Source organism: Myotis yumanensis, unplaced genomic scaffold, assembly GCF_028538775.1.
Source record: "Myotis yumanensis isolate MYYU_CA2020_CCGP unplaced genomic scaffold, mMyoYum1.0.hap1 SCAF_12, whole genome shotgun sequence".
Classification (NCBI taxonomy): domain Eukaryota; kingdom Metazoa; phylum Chordata; class Mammalia; order Chiroptera; family Vespertilionidae; genus Myotis; species Myotis yumanensis.
In genome coordinates this window covers 15,292,473-15,314,444 of record NW_027223763.1, presented here as the reverse complement: position 1 = coordinate 15,314,444, position 21,972 = coordinate 15,292,473, and the positions used below count along the sequence as shown (strand labels likewise).

At 39.6% G+C, this 21,972-nt stretch overlaps 1 protein-coding gene and 1 long non-coding RNA gene across 6 annotated transcripts in view; one reads left to right on the top strand and one right to left on the bottom strand.

Annotated features, from left to right (window-relative positions):
- Positions 1–21,972, bottom strand: part of LOC139020832 (uncharacterized) — a 126,708-nt gene that overhangs the window by 86,332 nt on the left and 18,404 nt on the right. The gene's annotated exons all lie outside the window — the stretch shown is intronic.
- On the top strand, positions 20,898–21,696 carry LOC139020893 (N-acetyllactosaminide alpha-1,3-galactosyltransferase-like 1). Its single transcript, XM_070430970.1, has one exon. The coding sequence runs from the start codon at positions 20,974–20,976 to the stop codon at positions 21,694–21,696; it is 723 nt and encodes a 240-aa protein (XP_070287071.1). The 5' UTR covers positions 20,898–20,973.

The following is a 21,972-nucleotide window of genomic DNA, read 5'->3' as shown; positions in this document are numbered from 1 at the left end:
CAAGGTGTACAAATTTATTCACTGGGCCCCTAGTCCTATATAATAAAAGCATAATATGCCAATCGACCAAATGGCAGAATGACCTGTCACTATGACACGCACTAACCACCAGGGAGAGAATGCTCAACGTAGGAGCTGCCTCCTGGTGGTCAGTGCGTTCCCATAGGGGGAGCGCCACTGAGCCAGAAGCTGGGCTCAGGGCTGGCAAGAGCAGTGGTGGTGGCAGGAGCCTCTCCCACCTCTGCTGCAGGTGGGCAGTAAGGAGTGAGGGGTCCTGGACTGTGAGAGCCCTGGACTGCAAGAGGGATGTCTTACTGCCAGCTTAGGTCCAATCCCCAAGAGGATCAGGCCTAAGCTGGCAATCAGACACCCCCCAAGGGGTCACGGACTGTGAGAGGGCGCAGGCCTGGCTGAGGGACTCCCCCTGTCCCCACACAATGCATGAATCTCATGCACTGGGCTCTAGTTCCTTTTATATGCGCTTATATACCCACCACATGAATACACACACACACACACACACACACACACACACACACACATGCTGTGTGCTTATATAATATTTATACAAATTGATTTATTGCACACATACATACATGCACACACATTTATCAGTAGTCAGGGTCCAGTTAGAAAAACAAACTACTATTATAGGTATTCCAAACAGTAGCAATTAAGATAGTGAATTGGACATATAGATGATAAAAGAACTGAGACGTATACAAGGGGGAGTGAGGCAATCCACAATATTTTTTAATGAAGGTAATAGCAGTTCTAGGGCTGGAGGAGAAATTGTAAGATGTCCAAAAAGAGCTACAACCCAGCATGTGTCACCTGGCATGAGTTGGGACAACACAGAAGTTCTAGTCATTTCTAAAGATGCCATTCAATATGCATAGCCCATGGACACAGACAATAGTGTGGTGAAGGCCTGAGGTGGGAAGGGCTGGGTTGAGGGGGTAGAGAGGAAATGGAGGACATCTGTAATACTGTGCTTTTCCTTTAAGCTCTCTGGTGTCATTAGATACAGCTATTTCACATGCCAGTTGGTCCTTGATATCTTTATATCCTTCATGTCATTAAATAAGTTAATATATGTGTGTAGTATAGTCTCTGGTACATAAGTGTTATCATCATCATCATCATCATCATTGTATATTTTTATGGCAGGAACTATTATTGCCCCAAAGACTTTGCCTTTGATGAACATTTCATTCATGGGATAATTTAATTAACTGTTTAATACTATAGTCCGAAGGTTGCCTGAAATCCATCTCTGAATGCTAATGTGAGTTTTCTATTGCCTTTAACCCAAACAAGGCCTGATAATGAATTTTAGGTTCCCTCTTTACCCCAAGTGTATGTTGCCTATAACCCCCTTTCTTTCTCTGGTACCAATACCTGGATTTGTCAGAGCATTGAAACTGACTCTGATTCATCTAAACAGAGAATTTATGGAATGGCATGTTGGATGGGGAAATTCAACTCTCAAATCTTAGTGGCCTAATATGAAAAAGTTTCTCATTCACCTACATATCTGGTGAAGGCTGGAGCCAGGCAATTACTCCATATTGTCACTTGGGGACCCAGAACAATGGAGGGTCTGCCATCTGTGGTATTGCTAGTTAAAATGTCAGGGGAAGACACTAGAGAACCATACAGGAGCTTATCGGTGCCTCAGCCTGGACTTATTGCATGCACCTGCCTGTGCAAAAGGGCTAGAAAGTAGAGTCTGCTATTTGCCTTCGAAGGAAGGGAAATCTAGAGAGTGGTGAGTAATAGTAATGGTTCTGACCCTACAGAAGGGTCAGAAGCAGTTCACAGTACTTAGGAAAAGCTGCTGAGAGATAAATATAAAGGAACTAAGGGAGGAAACGCATGGATAAAATCTTGCCATAGGTGACCCCTCACTTATTATCTCCCTGCTGACCTCCATACTCTTAGAAACATCTGCCATGTTAGTCCTTGACTATATTACAAATAATCTCAAACTGACCTACCTTAATGCTCAAAGTCCAAGGTAGGATAATCTGGTAAGCATACCAGGTAGTTTAAGTCATGTGCCCATGTTTTAGCTACAAGGGGCAGGGACAGGAAATTTCTGCCCATTTCAGCTTCCATACTGGACTGGATTTAGGATTCATGCTAAATAAAGTGCATTCAGATTCCAGGCAACCAAAACATAAAAATGTGTATATTTAAGAATTTTATATAAATAAAGCATACAGTATGTGCTACTTTTTTTTTTGGCCTGGCCTTTTTTTACAGTATAATTATTTTGAGGCCCATCTATGTTCATACATGTATCAATACTGTGTTCTTTTTTATTTCTGAGTACTAACCCACAGCTTGTTTATCCATTCACCTGTTGACAACCATTTGGGTTGTTTCCACCTTTTGGCCACTGCCAAGAAAACGACCATGAACAATCATAAATAGATCTTTTTTATAAACATATGCTTGCATTTCTCTTGGGTAAATATCTAGATGAAGAATTGCTAGATTGTATGGTTAATTTATTGATTTTTTATAGAGAGGAAGGGAAAGGGATAGAGAGTTAGAAACATAGATGAGAGAGAAACATCCATCAGCTGCCTCCTGCACACCCCCTTCTGGGGATGTGCCCACAACTAAGGTACATGCCCTTGACCAGAATCGAACCTGGGACCCTTCAGTCCGCAGGCCGATGCTCTATCCACTGAGCCAAACCGGTTAGGGCTACAATGACTCTTAAACATGCAAAAGGATGCTCAACATCAACCATCCTATATAATAAAGAGCTAATATGCTAATTAGACTAGACGGCAGAATGACCTTCCAGAACGACCTTCCAAAATGATCAGTGGGTGGGGGGCGCAGGGCCCTGGGGCCGTGAGGCAGCCGGAGCAGAGAGGCAGCTGGGGCTGTGAGAGCTGAGCCCCTTGCACGAATTTTGTGCATCGGGCCTCTAGTCTATAATAATAAAAGCGTAATATGCTAATTAGACCGGACAGCCGAATGACATTCTGGATGTCCTTCCGGATGAAGCCGCGGTGGCGGGGGCCGAGGCAGAGGTGATTAGAGACAATCAGGCAGGCAGGCAGAGTTGTTAGGGGTGATCAGGCAGGCAGGCAGGTGAGCGATTAGGAGTCAGAGGTCCTGGATTGCGAGAGGGATGTCCGACTGCCAGTTTAGGCCCGATCCCACCTAAACCAGCAGTCAGACATCCCCCGAGGGATCCCAGATTGGAGAGAGTGCAGGCCGGGCTGAGGGACCCCCCTTACCCCCCATGCACAAATTTCATGCACCGGGCCTCTAGTATATAATATAAAAAACCAGCAAACTGTTCATAGTGGCTACCATTGGAGATGGGGGAATGGGAAGAGTCAGGTGCTGAAGGGAGAAAATGATATAGTATACATAACCTTTTTTTCTGTTAGAATTATTCTACTGTGTCTTTCTTTTTCAATATGAAAAACTAATTTTTTTTAATATTTTATTGATTTTTTACAGAGAGGAAGGGAGAGGGATAGAGAGTTAGAAACATCAATGAGAGAGAAACATCAATCAGCTGCCTCCCACACACCCCCTACCGGGGATGCACCCACAACCAAGGTACATGCCCTTGACCAGAATCGAACCTGGGACCCTTCAGTCCACAGGCCGATGCTCTATCCCCTGAGCCAAACCTGTTAGGGCAAAACTAATTTATTTTTAAGGAAGGACAAAATAAAGGTGCCTGCTACCTCAAATTAAGAGTGATTATCTCAGGACAGTGTGATTACGTTTGATTATCATTTTCTTCTTTGTGCTTTTATGCACTTGACAAATTTAATAACATGAAAATGTGGTACTTCTATAATCAGAAAATAAGTACATTTAAGAAAGCATAAGAAGGAATTAGCTTTACCTTAGATAATTGGACAATGCCTAATGAGGCATTGAAGAAAAAAATGTTGCACTTTTGTGTTATTCATATGCATGCATATACACACACAGCACACCAAAATATATTTATAGAGTTAAAAAAATCAATCATTGAAAACAGCAAGAAGTACAACAACAAAAACTAAAAGCAAAACAGTTAAAATCCTTGACTTTTTCAAATGGGACAAAGTTCTATCATCTAGTAACAATGAGAAGAACTTGCTACCAAATGTATCATTATGACTTTCTAATGCTTTCATCATCAAGAATCTGGTGACATCACCATTAGCAGAAGATTCAAACACAAGGAGAATATTAGATAGTATCTTTTATTTTTATATATCTATTTTTTACAAAGACCCAAAATTATAATGCTCAGGAAAAGTTCTAAGACTTTCTCTTTACATCACCAAAACTAAAGGTAAGGCTCTAAGAAGGGATTGTATAACAGTTTAGATGATCTGGAAAAATCATAGGTAGAGATCATCCTCAAACCTTGGCCTTAAAGTGTATTGTACAAGGTAGGTGACACATAAACATGTTTCTGCTTTTAAGAATAATGTCACTGAGGGCTCATTGTAAGAAGACAATCTGGTTAAACAGAGTCTTACCTATATATACGGTATTTCTAATGTACTTGAATTTAAAAGTTGGTCATTTCACATTTGTAACTTTAAATATTCTAGTAACCACATTGCAAAAATGTAACAAGGAACAGATGACCTTTATTTTTTTTGAATTTCAAATTACCTTATTTTATTTCAGCTTAAAATGTATTTTTAGCCCTGACTGGTTTGGCTCAGTGCATAGAGTGTCGGCCTGCGGACTGAAGGGTCCCAGGTTCGATTCTGGTCAAGGGCATGTGCCTTGGTTGCGGGCACATACCCAGTTGAGGATGTGCAGGAGGCAGCTGATCAATGTTTCTCTCTCATCGATGTTTCTAACTCTCTAATCCCTCTCCCTTCCACTCTGTAAAAAAAATTAATAAAAAATATAAAAACATGTATTTTTAAAATTCTTTTTTTTCAATTAAAGTTGACATTCAACATTATATTAGTTTCATATGTACAGTATAATGGTTAGACATTTATATAACTTACAAAGTGATCTCTCCAATACATTTAGAAACTGCCTGGCCCCATACCAATTTATTACAACATTAGAGGCCTGGTGCACGAAATTAGTGCACAGGGGGTGAGGGGGTGCCCAGCCTGGCCTGCACCTTCTCGCAATCCAGGACTCCTCGGGGGATGTCTGACTGCCAGTTTAGGTGGGATCAGGCCTAAAATGGCAGTCAGACATCCCTCTCACAATCTGGAACCACTGGCTCCTAATCGCTCGCCTGCCTGCCTGCCTCATCACCCCTAACCACTCTGCCTGCCTGCCACATCGCCTCTAACCCCTCTGCCTGCCTGCCTCATCACCCCTAACCCCTCTGCCTGCCTGCCTCATCACCCCTAACCACTCACCTGCCTGCCTGATTGCCCCTAACCTCTCTGCCTGTCTGCCTGATCACCCCTAACCATTCGCCTGCCTGCCTGGTTGCTCCTAACCACTCTGCCTGCCTGCCTGATTGCCTCTAACCACTCTGCCTGCCTGCCTGACCACCCTTAACTGCCTCTGCCTCAGCTTCCACCACCATGGCTTCATTGGGAAGAAGGTCATTTGGCTGTCTGGTCTAATTAGCATATTATGCTTTTATTATTATAGATTAACTAGAGGCCCAGTGCACAAAAATTTGTGCACTCAAGGGGTCCCTCAGCCCGGCCTGTGTCCTCTCGCAGTCTGGGACCCCTTGGGGGATGACCACCTGCTGGCTTAGGCCCACTCCCTGGGGGATTGGGCCTAAGCTGGCAGTCAGACATCCCGCTGGCAGCCCGGGAACCCTCAGGGGATGTCCACGTGCCAGCGCGGAGCAGGCCTAAGCTGCAGTCGGACATCCTTAGCGCTGCTGAGGAGGCAGGAGAGGCTCCCACCACCACCGCTGTTCTGGCAGCCATCAGCCTGGCTTGTGGCTGAGCAGAGCTCCCCTGTGGGAGCACACTTACCACCAGGGGGAAGCTCCTGCATTGAGCATCTGCCCCGTGGTGGTCAGTGTGTGTCATAGTGACCAGTCATTCCCAGTCGTTCTGCTGTTAGGGTCAATTTGCATATTACCCTTTTATTATATAGGAGTGCCTGGCCAGCCTGGGTGAGGGGCTGATGGCTGTTTGCAGGCTGACCACAGCCTCTTCAGGGTGGGGGTCCCCACTGGGGTGCCTGGCCAGCCTGGGTGAGGGGCTGAGGGCCGTTTTCAGGCTGGCCACACCCCCTTCAGGGTGGGGGGTCCTGCTGGGGTGCCTGGCCAGTCTGGGTGAGTGGCCAATGGCAGTTTTCAGGCTGGCCAAGCCCCCCAGTGGGGACCCTCACCCCATGAGGGTGTGGCCAGCCTGGGTGAGTGGCTGAGGGCTGTTTGCAGGCTGGCCACAGCCCCTTCAGGGTGGGGGTTCCCCTTGGGGTGCCTGCAACTGAGGTACATACCCTCAACCAAACTGAACCTGGGACCCCTCAGTCTGCAGGCCCCTGACACTCTATCCATTGAGCCAAACCTGCTAGGGTGCCAATATTCCATTTTAGAGTTTAATGCCTTTAATTTAGACTTTTAATTACTATTTACAAGAATATACCTTTAAGACAGCTCATATAATTTTAGGTTACTAGTTGTATAGTCTTTGAATAAATGATTAGTCTTGGAATAAATATATTAGGAACAAATATATAAACATCAACTTTGGGAAAAGAATACATTTAGTGCATAAGGATGTCCTCATGGGTATCTCCTTTTATCTTCACAGAAGCACAAGTAAATAGAACTTGTTTTATTAAATTTCCTTAATGCAATCATGGTGGACTTTGATAAAGGTACACAAAAGGAATGTCACCAACACTTTGTACCTAACTTAAAAAGGATCAGTTGGCATCTAAGGGAGATTTTTGCAGGCAATTCAAACAATATAGGTGGTTTCCATAATTCAAGTCTACCTTCTTTCTACGGCTGAGCAGCCTAGAATCAGACACTTGGGTTGGTGGACAAATTTTCATAAATTAATTTGTTATTAGAAGATAGCAAAGAAGTTTTTTATTTTCCAAAAACACCCACTCTTTTTCTCCTCCTCCTCTTCTTTTTTTTTGCAGCAGAGAATGAATTCTAAATGGAAAATACTGTTATTGGTTTCATTTGCTTTATCACTGACATTGATTAAGCATCATTTCCGGTAAATATAAAAAAATTAATGAATTTTTAAAATTAATTAGTGATTGGCAGAGTTGATCTAAAATACTGAGTTTTCCCCAAAAAGTATTAATAAACACTCCCTAAATTAATCAAAAATTATCTTCTCTTTGGGAAATAAATCAAATCATAAATATACTAATCCTTTCATTTTTCAACATTCATTGAGTATTTATTGAGTGCCTTCTTGGTACCAGGCTCTGTTCCAGGTGCTGGAAAAAAAATTGATTCAAACAAAGTGACTGCTCCTATGACACTTTATAGTCTAGGCGAAGAAAATAGACAATAAGCAAAGAAATATGTAATATGTTATCAGGAGCATTGTATTATATATATAATAATGCTATGAAGAAAGAAGTAAAGCAAGGTAACAGGATAGAAAGTGTTGGGGGCTATTTTAGATATATTTTAAATTATATCAAAGTTCCATCTAATAGGAACAAGACTCAAGTGACCTGTTGTAGAATCACAGTTGTAATGGAGAACAAATTTGCTAACCTGCTAGAATTCTCTTACATAAATAAGTTCAAATTCTTATCTCAGCCATACCTTCCTCCTTATGTTTTGTTTTTTAATAAGCAATGCATTGTAACTGAAAGCTATTTGAAAATTAGCTATATTGTGGTAGCTAATGTTTTAAAATTAGCCCCCTTGCTTTGGTATCATATTCTACATGTTATTTGCCCTCTGGGGGAATATGCCTTCATAGAAAGGACCAATGACATGTCAGAACTGGATGCCATATATTCCATATATTCTGTAGCATTCTGGCTGACATATAGTAGGTGTTTAGTAATTACCTGGCTAACAAGTGAGTAAATGAATGAATCTGAATTCTAGATTTTCTGATATTCTAATTGCAGTAGGGATTTGTTCAAATTTAACACTAAGTGCATTTTTTTCATTTATAAAGAATAAAGAAGAACCTACAGAAGATAAGTCTCTGCTGGTAAGAATCTGTGTTTCATAAATATTCTACAAACTGTATTGAGAGCAAACTGGTTGGAATCAAGTGGGTCCTAATGCTGATGGCAATCCAAAAGTACAGAAAAATAACTAAATTCTCTAGAGGCAACCACTGACAAATTTCTTGGGTATCAGTTCATAAATATTCTACACACACAATATAAATGTATATGTGTGTACGTGACCATCTCCAAATTTTTCTCACTTGACACATTCACCTGCTTACATACCAGACAGGTTTTTGACATTTGCTATAGTTTAAATATCTTCATCCAGGATGATATCATTGATAGCTCTCCTTAGTCAACCCCGTTTTCTACTATAGACCATTGTGTAGGACCCGAGAAATTAGTGAAATTTAGTCAAAATTAGCAAAAAAAAATATGAATCTTAGAAAAATTCTTCATTTGTCATTGTATATTTTTAATGGAGTTCAGCATGAATGATTAGATTTTGAATAAGCACGAGGCCTGGGCAATTCTATAATAAAATATCTTTGGCTAAAAATGCCTCTGAAATGTCAAAAAGGGATGGACTTCTAATGGTTTTTATAAACATTTGATTTTGAAATAATTATTGATTCACAAGAAGTTGTAAAAATATCAAGTACAAAGAGGTCATATGTACCTTTCATCCAAGTGTCTCCAATGTTACCTCTTACATAATTGTACTATATCAAAATGAGAAATTGATGATGGAACAATGTAGTATATAATTACATGAGATTTTATTACATGTATAGATATGTGTAACCACCACAGCAGTCAAAATATAAAACTATTCCCTAACCACAAAGACATCCTCTGAGGCACCATTTATACTCACACTCAACCTCTTTTCTCTCACCTTCCCTAATGCCTAGTACTACTAATCTAGTTTTATCTCTATAATTTTGTCAATTTGAAAGTGTTTATAAATGGAATCATACAGTATATGATCTATTTATTGAGATAAGCATTTTCCACTCAGCATAATGCCCTTGAGGTCCAGCCATGTTGTTGTGAATATCAATAGGTCATATACTTTTTTTTTTTAATCCTCACCGGAGGATATTTTTCCATTAATCTTTTAGAGAGAGCGGAAGAGAGGGAAAACAGAGAGAAACATCGATGTGAGAGAAACACATGGATTGGTTGCCTCCTGCATGAGACCCAACCAAGGCCCTGCAACCGAGGTACGTGGCCTTGACCGGAATTGAACCCGGGACCCTTTGGTCCGCAGGCCAACACTCTATCCACTGAGCCAAACGGGGTAGGGCAGTCATACCTTTTTATTGCTGGGTAATATTCCACAAAGGGATGTACCAAAGTTTATATAACTATTCACCTGCTGAGAGACATTTTGGTTGACAGTTCTTTTCTTACAGTGGAAAATATTGCTCCACTTCCTTTTGGGTCCATGATTTCTGATGAGAAACCCCACTTTCATTCAAATTATTTTTCCCGTATAGGTGAATCATTTCTCTCTCTGACTGCTTTCAAAGTTTTTTCTTTAACTTTCAGAAATTTAACTATCGCCTCCAGCTGGCGTGGCTCAGTGGTTGAGCATCGACCTACAAACCAGGAGGTCAGGGTTCGATTCCCGGTCAGGGCACATGGCCGGGTTGTGGGCTCCATCCCCAGTGTGGGGCGTACAGGAGGCAGCTGATCAATGATTCTCTCGCATCATTGATGTTTCTCTCTCTCTCTCTCTCCCTCTCTGAAATCAATAAAATATATTTTTAAAAAGAAATTTAACTACCATGTGCTTTAGGTTTACCCTGTTTGTTTACTCAGTTTTTTTGAATCTGTATGTTAATGTCTTTTATCAAATTATGGGGAGTGTTCAGCCATTTTTTAAATCACTTTTTCAGTCCCACCCTTTTTTTTCTCCTTCTGGTAGTCCAATTGCATGATCTTTTGTTATAGTCCCACATTTCCCTGAGGCTATGTTAATTTTTTCCCCATTCTTTTTCTCTGTTGTTCAGACTGAGTGATTTCTATTATTCTATCTTTAGGTTCATTGATTCTTTCCTCCATTCTCTCCATTATGCTATTATTCAGCCTACCCATTGAGTTTTTACTTCAGTTATTGTATTTTTTAAGTTCTAAAATTTATATTTGGTACTTCTTTATATCTTCTATATCTTTGATAAGACGTTCTGTATCTTTGCTGTCACTTTCTATTTTTTCATTTATTTCAAGTGTTTGTAATTGCACAATGAAGGATTTTTACAATGGCTGCTTTAAAATCCTTGTCAGATAATTCTAACAACTGTGTTATGGCATTTGCAGACTGTCCTTTCTCAGAGATCTTCTTGATTCTTAGTATGAAAACTTCTTGATTCTTGATATAGTAAGTGATTTTTTTAAATAAAAATTTTTAAATTGATTTCAGAGAGGAAGAGAGAGGGAGAGAAACATCAATGAGAGAGAATCATTGATCGGCTGCCTCCTGCACACCCCCTATTGAGGATCGAGCCCGCAACTCGAGCATGTGCCCTTGAACGGAATTGAACCTGGAACCCTTCAGTCCGTAGGCCAATGCTCTAGCCACCGAGCCAAACCAGCTAGGGCAGTAAGTGATTTTTATTGAAACCTGGACATTTTGGGTATTATGAGGCTCTGTATCTCACTTAAATATTGAATTTTCATAGGCATCCTCTTATACTGCTCAAGCTGCAACATGGGTAGCACCTGCTCATTACTGTCAATTGAGGGGTAAAATTTCAAGTTCTCATCTCTGCCTCCATTGAAACCTGGGGAGGAGCTCCTTGTTACTAGTAGCAGGGATGGAAATTCAGGCTCCCTACATGATCTCTGCTGACACCAACCGCAGGAAGGTGGCCACAATTGCTGAGCAGTGGTGGGAGTTCTAACCCCCACTAACTTCCTCTAACTCTACACCAGGGAGGAGGTGAGGGAGCCTCATTACAGTCTGTAGGGGATGGAAATCTGAGCTCTCTACTTGCCTTTGCTATAAGGATGGACAGTTTTTCTGTGGTATTGGGCTGGAGTACAGTGAATGGTGTTTAAAAGTGTTCTATCCTTCCTAGCTTGCCATTTTCCTGGTCCTTTAGCTGTAAAGAGCAGGCTTTTCTTGGGGCTCTTTTTGTGTCTGTGCCCATTGGCATTTCTGGGCTGCTGGCTTCTCTAGTACCCAATCTGGCATATATGTGGCAGAAAACCCAAGGAATTCACTGTCATGTCAATCTTTGAGTCCCAAGGTGCCTACCTGATCTGCCTTCTCTCCACCTTTCAGAGTCTTTATATATGATGTTCAGTGGTTTCAGCTATACTTAGTGATAGGAATAGGGAAAAATAGTACTATTTCATCTTTCTGGAAGCAGAAATCGCTTAAAGTTATTTTATAAAATATCCCTGGTTTATAAAAGGGAAATTCCCTCATGACCTTGTTAATTAAATAATTAGCTTAAAAGTACAACAAACCCTTAGGTGGGTCCTCTTTAAATGAAAATCAAAGATGAATATCTGAGCCCCTACTTCAACCCCCTCATTTCAACGCATAACAGAGTATCACATAGTAAGCTACTACTGTTTGATAAATGAATTAATTAAATCTGCATTTTTGCCTGAATATATATTCTTCCTGCTCTGTTAATTTTTAAAATATGTTTTTATTTATTTCAGAGAGGAAGGGAAAGGGAGAGAGATAGAAACACCAATGATGAAAAAGAGTCATTGATTGGCTGCCTCTTGCACAGCCCCTATTGGGGATCGAGCTGCAACGCCGGCATGTGCCCTGCTGGTGAATTGAATGGTGATCTCCTGGTTCATGGGTCAGTGCTCAACCACTGAGCTACACCAGTCAAGCTGCTCTGTTAATTTTTAAAATATGTCCCCCATTCATGAACCATACTGTTCCTTGCCTTTCTGCCTTTGGTTATGACCTTTTCACCCTATCCCTCTTTAGTTCTTATCCTTCTAGACCCAGCTTACATATTTCTTTTCCAGCTGGTTTCCCTTAAGCCCAAATTTAGGGAGATCTGTTTTTCCCTATTAGCCCTTATCACTCTGTACTATGATTATCTATTTAATCTTGTCTTTCCCACTAGTTTATCAGCTTCCTGAGGGCGGGAGCTGATCTAAATGTTCACAGTTACCAAAACAGCAACAAATAGTGCCTGTCATATTATAGAGATGCAACATATGTTTGCTGCATGAGTGCGTTACTCTCAACTTGATTTTCTCTTTGTACCCAGGGATCATGAAGCAGAAGAACCTCGGCTATCAGACTGGTTTACTCCTAAGTAAGGACAAAAAATTCTGATATATATATATATTAGAGAAATATGCTAATTAACCAGGATGCCTTAATGGGTTGAACGGACAGGAGGAGGTTGCGCATGCAGGTCAGGGGCGGGGCGGCAGGGGCCTCTGCACGCCTGCACTGGGGGAGGGCCGCAGCTGCTTTAAGGTCCAGAGAGGGAGGCAGGGCCGACAGGCAGCAGACACATCTGCTGCAGGGCCCAGGGAGCGAGGTAGGGCCGGAATGGCGACTCAAGGGTGGGTGGCGCTGCACGATTTCGAATCGCGTGCTGGGCTCCTAGTATAACAATAATAGTATAACTCAATTTTAACAGGAAAATTTTTTTCCCATAATCAAATTGTAGCTATTCTGAGAGGCTCCCAAGACTTAGAGTTCTTGTCTTTAAGGCTTTTATGTACAAAACGAGGGTCTATTTATAAAGAGTCAGGCATTTAAGGGTCAGAATGAGAAAGCTATCATCTGGTTTAACATTCCTGGTTTTATTAGGGGAAAGAAAAATGATCTCTCTTGTCTTTTTGTTTAAAAAAATAAAATGATCTCTTCAATATTGAGATATCTGGGGGAAAGCTCAGTTTTTGTTCTCGTTAAGAAGAAAAAACTAGTCCTAGCTGGTTTGGCTCAGTGGATAGAGTGTTGGCCTATGGACTGGAAGGTCCTGAGTTCGATTCTGATCAAGGGCACATGCCCAGGTGATGGACTCGATCCCCAGTAGAGGGCATGCAGGAGGCAGCTGATCAATGCTTCTCTCTCATCGTTGATGTTTCTATCTCTCTCTCCTTCTCCCTTCCTCTTGGAAATCAATAAAAATACATTTTAAAAATAAAATAAAAAATAAAGAAGAAAAAACTATAAGCTTAAAGTAAATATAAAAGAATAAATATCTCAGAAGAGCCAAATAAAGTGTGAAAAATAAGAGAAATTTGCCTTAACAAATATAAAAACATATTCTACCATTGTGATCAAATCAACATGGAATAGATCAGAAGAACAGTAAATCCAGAATTAGAGCACAAGAATACTATGTGAAAATTTATATATAATAAAGATGGTATTTTAAAAGTCAGTGAGGACAGTTATGAACTAAGTACAAAGAATTCCTAAAGACAAAGGTCTTCTCCTAGTCCTCCAGATGCTTGAGAGAGCTCTTACTAGTATATGAAGCTTCCCTCCCCATTATCAGAGCTCCTAGAATTTATTACCAAAATTAACTGTAATACACTCATAAAATGCATTATAGATTTAATTCATGGGGGGGGGGCAGATTGAAATTTTCTATTTAAATAAATATTTATGGCTAAAAAAAAATCAGTGAGGAAACGATGGATTCTTTCATAAATGATGCTGGTACTACTGGCAATCTAAGTGGGAAAAACATGAAGCCCCATCCTATGCCATATATAAAAATAAATTCCTAAAAGATTAAATGTAAAAAATAAACATGTTTCTCTTATTAAAAAGTCAGTAAGAGAACATGTAAAAATCTAGGTAAGAAGGAAATCTTAATTAATGTTGGAAACGTAATTTTAAAAGATATATATCACTATATAAAATTTAAAAAACTTTTATTTGGTTTAAGAAGAACCGAAATTTAATAGATGAGAAAAACATCTAAGGAAAATTTTTTATAATATAGATAATAGAATAATTATCTAACTATAAGGAACTCTTACAAACTGCTGAGAAAAAAATTAACAATTCAATGGAAAAATATGAAGCAGTAGAGCCAACAAGCATATGAAAAGATGCTTAAATTGAGATAGCCAACAAGCATATGAAAAGATGCTTAAATTCACTGGAAATTAGAGAAATATAATAAAAAGTAATAATGAGCTATTATACCATCAAACTGGAATTTTTTTTTAAAGCTACAGTCTATTTTTTTTTTTTTTCTGTAATTGGCTTCCAACATGAAAGGGCCAGTTCTGTAACCCTTTTTCAACAATCTTTAAGATTGCTTTTGAGCCCAGCCAGTGTAGCCCAGTGGTTGAGCGACGATCTATGAACCAGGAGGTCAGGGTTCAATTTCCAGTCAGGGCACATGCCCCAGTTGCAGGCTCAATCCCCAGTGTGGGGTGTGCAAGAAGCAGACTATCAATGATTCTCTATCTCTCTCCCTCTCCCTTTCTCTCTGTAACCAGTAAAAAATTTTTTTTAAAGATTGCTTTTAAGTTATTTTAGATAATATTCATATTTCCAGACTTTTTCTCTTCACTTGGACAATTTAAATGATGCTAAAGAACATAAGATAGCCTTGGTCAGGTAGCTCAGTTGGTTAGAGCATCGTCCCAATACAACAAGGTTGCGGGTTCGATCCCTGTCAAAACACATATAGGAATCAACCACTTGCTGAACACAAAAATAAGTGGAACACAAATCTCTCTCTCTCTAACCAAAATAAAAGCTACAGTCTAATAGTGTAGGGAAAATGCTCATGGAAATGTGAGGTATTATAGCTATTAACATCTATTAAAAGTGAACATACATATATACAGCAATCCTACTCCTGAGACTATCCAGCAAAAATAACAGTGACAATACATAAGGATATAAAATTAAGAAAGTTTATAGTATCACTTTTCATAGTGCTAAAAAGAACCCCAGAAATAACATGAACACCAATTCATAAGGAAATGTCTAAACAAACTGTCCAACATCTTGAAAAGAATGAATAAGAACTAGTCCAGATCACCTGGAAGGATTTCCATAAGGTTGTGTTGAATGAGAAAAGCAAGGTGCAGGAATGTGTGCATTATTTCATTACTATAAAATAAACAAGATTTAAAAGCTTGGATACATAATTCATAATCAGTTCACTTTGTGTCCTGCTGGACACCTTCTGCTCAGGCCTCATGAGCTGTTTCTTAAGCTTCTCAGATACTTTATCTAAGTATGAGAGAAACAACTCAAGTAAGATGAAGTAACTTTAATAACGGGGTTGTTGGCAGAGATCTGGGTAAGGTTAAGAGATCTGACAATGGGCCAAAACCGGTTTGGCTCAGTGGATAGAGCGTCAGCCTGCGAACTGAAAGGTCCCAGGTTCGATTCCGGTCAAGGGCATGTACCTGGGTTGCGGGCACATCCCCGGTGGGAGATGTGCAGGAGGCAGCTGATTGATGTTTCTCTCTCATAGATGTTTCTAACTCTATCTCTCTCCTTTCCTCTCTGTAAAAAATCAATAAAATATATTTAAAAAAAAAAAAAAAGAGATCTGACAATGGATATGGAGATGCCAAGGGGCTTGCACAGCAGGAAGTTGTGACCAACCACCTTAGGCCTATAAAGGGACAAGTGAAGGAATGGTGCTCCTGGAGACCAGGGGTTTCTGGAACTATGAAATAGTCGCCAACCGAAGTTGCCATTGCATATGGACACAGTCACTGTCAAGATCACAATAAAACTGGGAGAGAGAGTAGGAAAATATATAACCTCTCTTCCTGCCCTCTGAACTTATGCTGGTGCCTGCCATTAGCAGAACCCACTGAAAACCATACAGCAGGGGACCTAGGGTAATCAGTCTGCTCCCAAAGGTTACAGCCAGGTAGAGAACTGCTGAGGGTGGATAGAGAAAAGATAAATGGAGAAAAACTAGCCCAACCCATAATTTTTGCTACTCATCATTTCTCCACCTTCACTTAGATGAAAAAGCTCATGTTCCCCAATCAGGAGAAACGCAAAGTCCTTTCAGCTTTGGGGAATCATCAAGGTGATGACAATTCAGCCATATTCCCATCTAGAACTTAAATGGTAACATTAGCCATCTCCACTATTCTTCATTTAAGGTGGCAGAGAAAGGGGAGAAAATAATTAACATAATAAATCATGGCTACAATATTACCTCTGTAGCTATTCAGGAGATTGGTAATACAAGGAAGTAGTTGATAATCACTGCTTCTGGGTTTCCTTATCCTCTGATAACCCCTTCGAGTTCTTACCTTGCAAGATGATCCAAACTTCCATTCCTGAAGAGTCTGATGCCCTTAGCGTCCCATCTTATTGAATGTCACAACTTCCCATTGACTATTATTACTAGAAATGGGAGTACTAAGGGGTACCCTTGAGAATCCCTTGGGTTCTATATGCAGCCCTCCTTGCCAACGTTAGGCAACTGCACCTTAATATCTCCTTGGTGATGAAGATCAGCCACACCAGCCAGTGCAATAATGCCATGTTCTGCCTATTAGCTCCAAGTGACCTGCTATCAGATTTAAAAAACCATGACTTATTCCCTAGATTCTAGGGCCTAGAAGAAGGACTCCTCCATTGGGAACTAGGAACTCTAAACCCACTGAACCCAAAGTCACAACAATGGAAAGTAAACATTCTATACGTGAGTTATCAGATGTGATCATAAGCAGGAACATCCCCACTACCACCTTGCTTTACAGACTGTAAATAGCTTTGGAAGAAATGGTAGCTCATATTGCTAATTGATTCAAAGCATTAATGGTGTATTATAGAACAGTACCTCAACGTTTCAGGAAATTATCTTTGAACTAACACTGAAACTGAGACTTTTCCTGGCCATTCCAGTTTCTACCAGGCCAGCTACTGCTGGACAGTGGTGCACATAGTCAGACCAGATAGCTTTATGGAAGTGAGCCACCTGCCACACTACTTTTACCATAAAATATGTACCTTGGGTGGAGGCAATATTATGTGTGGTACAATAGCAATGAATAAGATATTCCGCAAGTCAACAAAGCTGGCAGATTTGTAGGCAGGGAAAGCAAATCCCTAGCCAGAACATGAAACATTCCCCAGAGGAAAAGATGCTGCCCCTTTCATGGTGGAGTCTAATATAATCAAGCAGCCATCACTTGGATGGCTGATCCCCCTCAGAAACAATGTCATATTGTAGGGTCAGAGTTGGCCCCTGCTGCTGGCAGCACTGGCTAATAGCTCAGTCTTAGTAAGGGGATGTCTGTGTCATTGAGCCCATGCGTAATCTCTTGGACTCCAAGTAGCTGGAGCCACTTTGGTACACAGACACTAAGCCAGCTACAGAGAGGCTAAGCAAGGCATCGAAAGGATAGGTCATCTTGTCCACCTGATTTCTGAGACCTCTTTTGTAGAGCATGCCTTCTGGCTAACATTTAAATCTAATGACTCTAAGTCTCTTCTATTTCTTCCTCTTCTATTTATCAAACAAGTTCTAAACACAGGTTTTTTGTTTGTTTGTTTGTTTTTATTGCTTAAAGTATTACAAAGAGTATTACATATGTTTCCTCCCTCCCCCCCCCCCCCCCTTGACATTCCGCCGGCCTCCCCTATCCCCCAGTGTCTTGTGTCCATTGGTTATGCTTATATGCATGCATACAAGTCCTTCGGTTGATCTCTTACCCCCCCTCCCACCACCCAACCCTCCCCAGCCTTCCCGCTGTAGTTTCAACAGTCTGTTCGATGTTGCTCTGCCTCTGTATCTATTTTTGTTCATCAGTTTATAATGGTCTTTATTATCCATAAATGAGTGAGATCATGTGGTATTTTTCTTTCATTGACTGGCTTATTTCACTTAGCATACTGCTCTCCAGTTCCATCCATGCTGTTGCAAATGGTAAGAATTCCTCCTTTTTACAGCAGCATAGTATTCCATTGTGTAGACGTACCACAGTTTTCTAATCCATTCATCTGCTGATGGGCACTTAGGCTATTTCCAGATCTTCACTATGGTAAATTGTGCTGCTATGAACATAGGGATGCATATATCCTTTCTGATTGGTGTTTCTGGTTTCTTGGGATAAATTCCTAGAAGTGGGATCACTGGGTCAAAAGGGAGTTCCATTTTTAACTTTTTAAGGAAACTCCATACTCTCTTCCATAGTGGCTGCACTAGTCTGCATTCCCACCAGCAGTGCATGAGTGTTCCCTTTTCTCCGCATCCTCTCCAGCACTTGTCGTTTGTTGATTTGTTGATGATAGCCATTCTGACAGGTATAAGATGATACCTCATTGTTGTTTTGATTCGCATCTCTCAGATGATTAGTGACTTTGAGCATGTTTTCATATGTCTCTTGGCTGAATGTCCTCTTTTGAAAAGTGTCTATTTAGAGCCTTTGCCCATTTTTTGATTGGATTGTTTATCTTCCTTTTGTTAAATTGTATGAGTTCCCTATAAATGTTGGAGATTCGACCTGAACCAATATGCTCAATTAATATCTCACAAAGGAGGCAAGAACATACAATGGAGTCAAGACAGTCTCTTCAATAAATGGTGTTGGGAAAATTGGACAGATAGATGCAAAAAAATGAAACTAGACCACCAACTTACACCATACACAAAAATAAACTCAAAATGGATAAAGGACTTAAATGTAAGACGGGAAACCATAAAAATACTAGAGGAATCCAAAGGCAACAAAATCTTAGACACATGCTGAAGCAATTTCTTCACTGATACTGCTCCTAGAATATTGGAAACTAAAGAGAAAATAAACAAATGGGACTACATCAAAATAAAAAGCTTTTGCACAGCAAAGGAAACCATCAACAAAACAACAAGAAAGCCCACTGCATAGGAGAACATATTTGCTGATGTTATCACCGATAAGGGTAAACACAGGTTTGTAATTGCCTTTGCTTTCAGAGACTTTTTCTTTCACTCTGGAAGCAAATCATTAATCTGACCTAATGAGGGAAGAGAGATAATCTTCAAACCCTTTCATCTCCTCAAATAGATAATGGTTAGTATCTGCAATGTACATAACTTCTAAGCACCATCACTGTGGCAAGGATACACCTGGCCAGTTTTAAGGTAGAGTTTAAGACTTCTGAGTCAAACAGAAATATATAACTATAAACTCTAAGTATAAGAAGAGTTTAAAAATAAATGTATACAAATAAATGTATAAGTTAAAGAAATCCCTATAACAATAATAGGAGGTACCTTTGAAGATTTTGTTATTACAGTAGTCTCTCCTTACCTGCAGTTTAGCTTTCCCCAGTTTTAGTTATGAATGGTCAACTGTGGTCCAAAAATATGAAATGGAAAATTCCAGAAATAATCAATTCATAAGTTTTAAATTGTATGTCATTCTGACTAGCACAATCTTAAGCTGATCTGCTCCATCCTGCCCAGGATGTTACATCCCTTTATCCAACATATGAACTCTGTTCGTGCTACCCACCCATCAGTTAAAAAAAAACACCCCACCATAGTAATATATAGGGTTCAGTATTATTTGCAGTTTCTGGCATCCACTCGGGGTCTTAGAATATGTGCCCTGCAGATAAGAGGGGACTACTGTATATTATTATTAAAATACTATTAAGTGTTATCAAATCCTACTCTTGTCTGGGTCTGGATTGTATTAAAACCTGCAATTATCAATAGCAAAATGGCTTCTCACTTTGTATGCATTTCCTTCCAAAATGAAGTTCAAATTTGCTTTAGTAGTTTAATACCCTGATTCCAGCAAAACTATTACTATTAATGCTGCTACTTTTGCTGTCACATTGTTATTATCAGAAGCAAATCTAATGTCATCCTCCCTTTTCTGGACTTTTTATTTTCTTACAGATTGTATTGATGGGCCTAAAGCATTAAGGAAAAGGTGAAGAGAGTGCTCTATAGCTTCAAGGAAAAGAGGAGGGAGGAAAAGAAAAAGGAGAAGGGGGCGGGAAAAACATAAGGAGACAGTGGTGCTGTCTGCTTTAGCCAGTGATTAGAGAAATATTCAAACCCTGGGCTACTTAAGTTTAAACAGCAGTCAGAGCTCAAAGAAAAAATCCCTGTGCTCAAAAGGCAATATGGTATAATGAATAAGAATAGGTTCTGTAGCCAAACTAGCTGATCTTGAATTCTGACTCTGCCATTTATTAACCAATCTGTGCTTAAGTTTCCCCATATGAAAAACAGGGATAATAATAGCACTTATAAGACATTGCAAGGGTTAAATGAGTAATGCAAAGTACTAAATAATGGTGCCTGGCACATAGTAAGTACTTTATAATAAGTAGCATATTCACTTGGACAATAACTTCTGCTGTAATAATTAAGTGGAATCTGATCATTTGTTTCTTGTTTGTTCAACAGAAAACGTCCTGATGTAATAACAACAACTGACTGGCTCGCTCCAGTCATATGGGAAGAAACTTACAATAGACAGGTCCTGGAAAAATATTATAAAAGACTGAACATTACCATAGGCCTGGTTGTATGGTCTACTAGAAAGTAGGTGCTACTAATATTCATCCTTTTTTATTTTGGAAAAGTGTAGATAAGCACCCAAGGATTTTCTACACTCAAAGAGCTACTCATAATTAACCCCTATCATTATTTCTGGCTGGCCTGTATGTCTGTTTATTTATTGTACCTATTTTCTCCAACTGTGGCTGAGTCGATGACACTACTTGGAAATCTTTTCATTAACATTCATTTAGCTCTCTTTTTCTTTCTTCACAAAAACTTTGTAGTTCTTCGCAGGCCCCCAAATCACTACATTCTCTTTTACTAACCAACAGACTTAAGATACAGACCCAACTTCTCTATCCTTATCTACTGGCAGTTCTTTAGCAATAATGACATAAATAATGACAGCATGTTTAAATGATGTGTTCACCTGATGATTTTTAGCAAAATAAGTTTTTCCTGTGTTCGTTTTTTTTTTTTCATGTTTTACAGGTTTACAGGACAGTACCTGAAACAGTTCATCCAATCTGCTAATAAGCACTTTATGATTGGCTACAATGTTATCTTTTACATCTTGATGGACGAGTTCTCCGTACCTCCCATAGAGTTAGGTCCCCTTCGAACATTTAAAGTATTGCCTATATTAAGAGAAAAGTTCTGGGAAGACTTTAATGTCCTACACATGAAGAACTTAAATGCGTACATCATAGAACACATCCAGTATGAAGTTGACTTTCTCTTCAGTATGAGTATAAACCAGATCTTCAAGAGTAACTTTGGAGTGGAAACCCTGGGCAAATCTGTAGCTCTACTTCATGCATGGTGGTATTTTGAGAATGTTAAAAAATTCCCTTATGAGAGAAGACCTAAATCAGCGGCTTTCATCCCTTTTGGAAAGGGAGATTTCTATTATCATAGTGCAATTTTTGGTGGCACACCTAATGAGGTTTTAACCTTCACTGCAGAATATCAAAAAGGAGTAATTCATGACATTGAAAATGAACTTAGCAGCACATATGAACGCCACCTAAACAAGTATTTTTTTGTCAATAAGCCTACTAAGTTGTTATCACCAGAATACAATTGGGATCCAACTTTTAGAACTCCTCCACAAATTAAACATGTTAAGATAGCATGGCAGTCAACCGGGATTTGATTGTTATATCATTAGCTTTATGAGTTAATAAGTGAATCATAATAATTACTTAAAAATAAAACATTAAAATTTTCAGTGTTTTAGAAATTTAACAAAATGTGTGATCTTTCAAAAATAATTTGTTTTCTCCTTATAATTTTAAATCTACCTATGCTGAACAAATGGATAATTAAATGTTAGTGCACAGTAATGTTATTATCTACATATTATAAATAATGTGGAAATATTTTTGGAGGTATAAAATGAATGTTTTATGAAGACATACACCCAGACTCT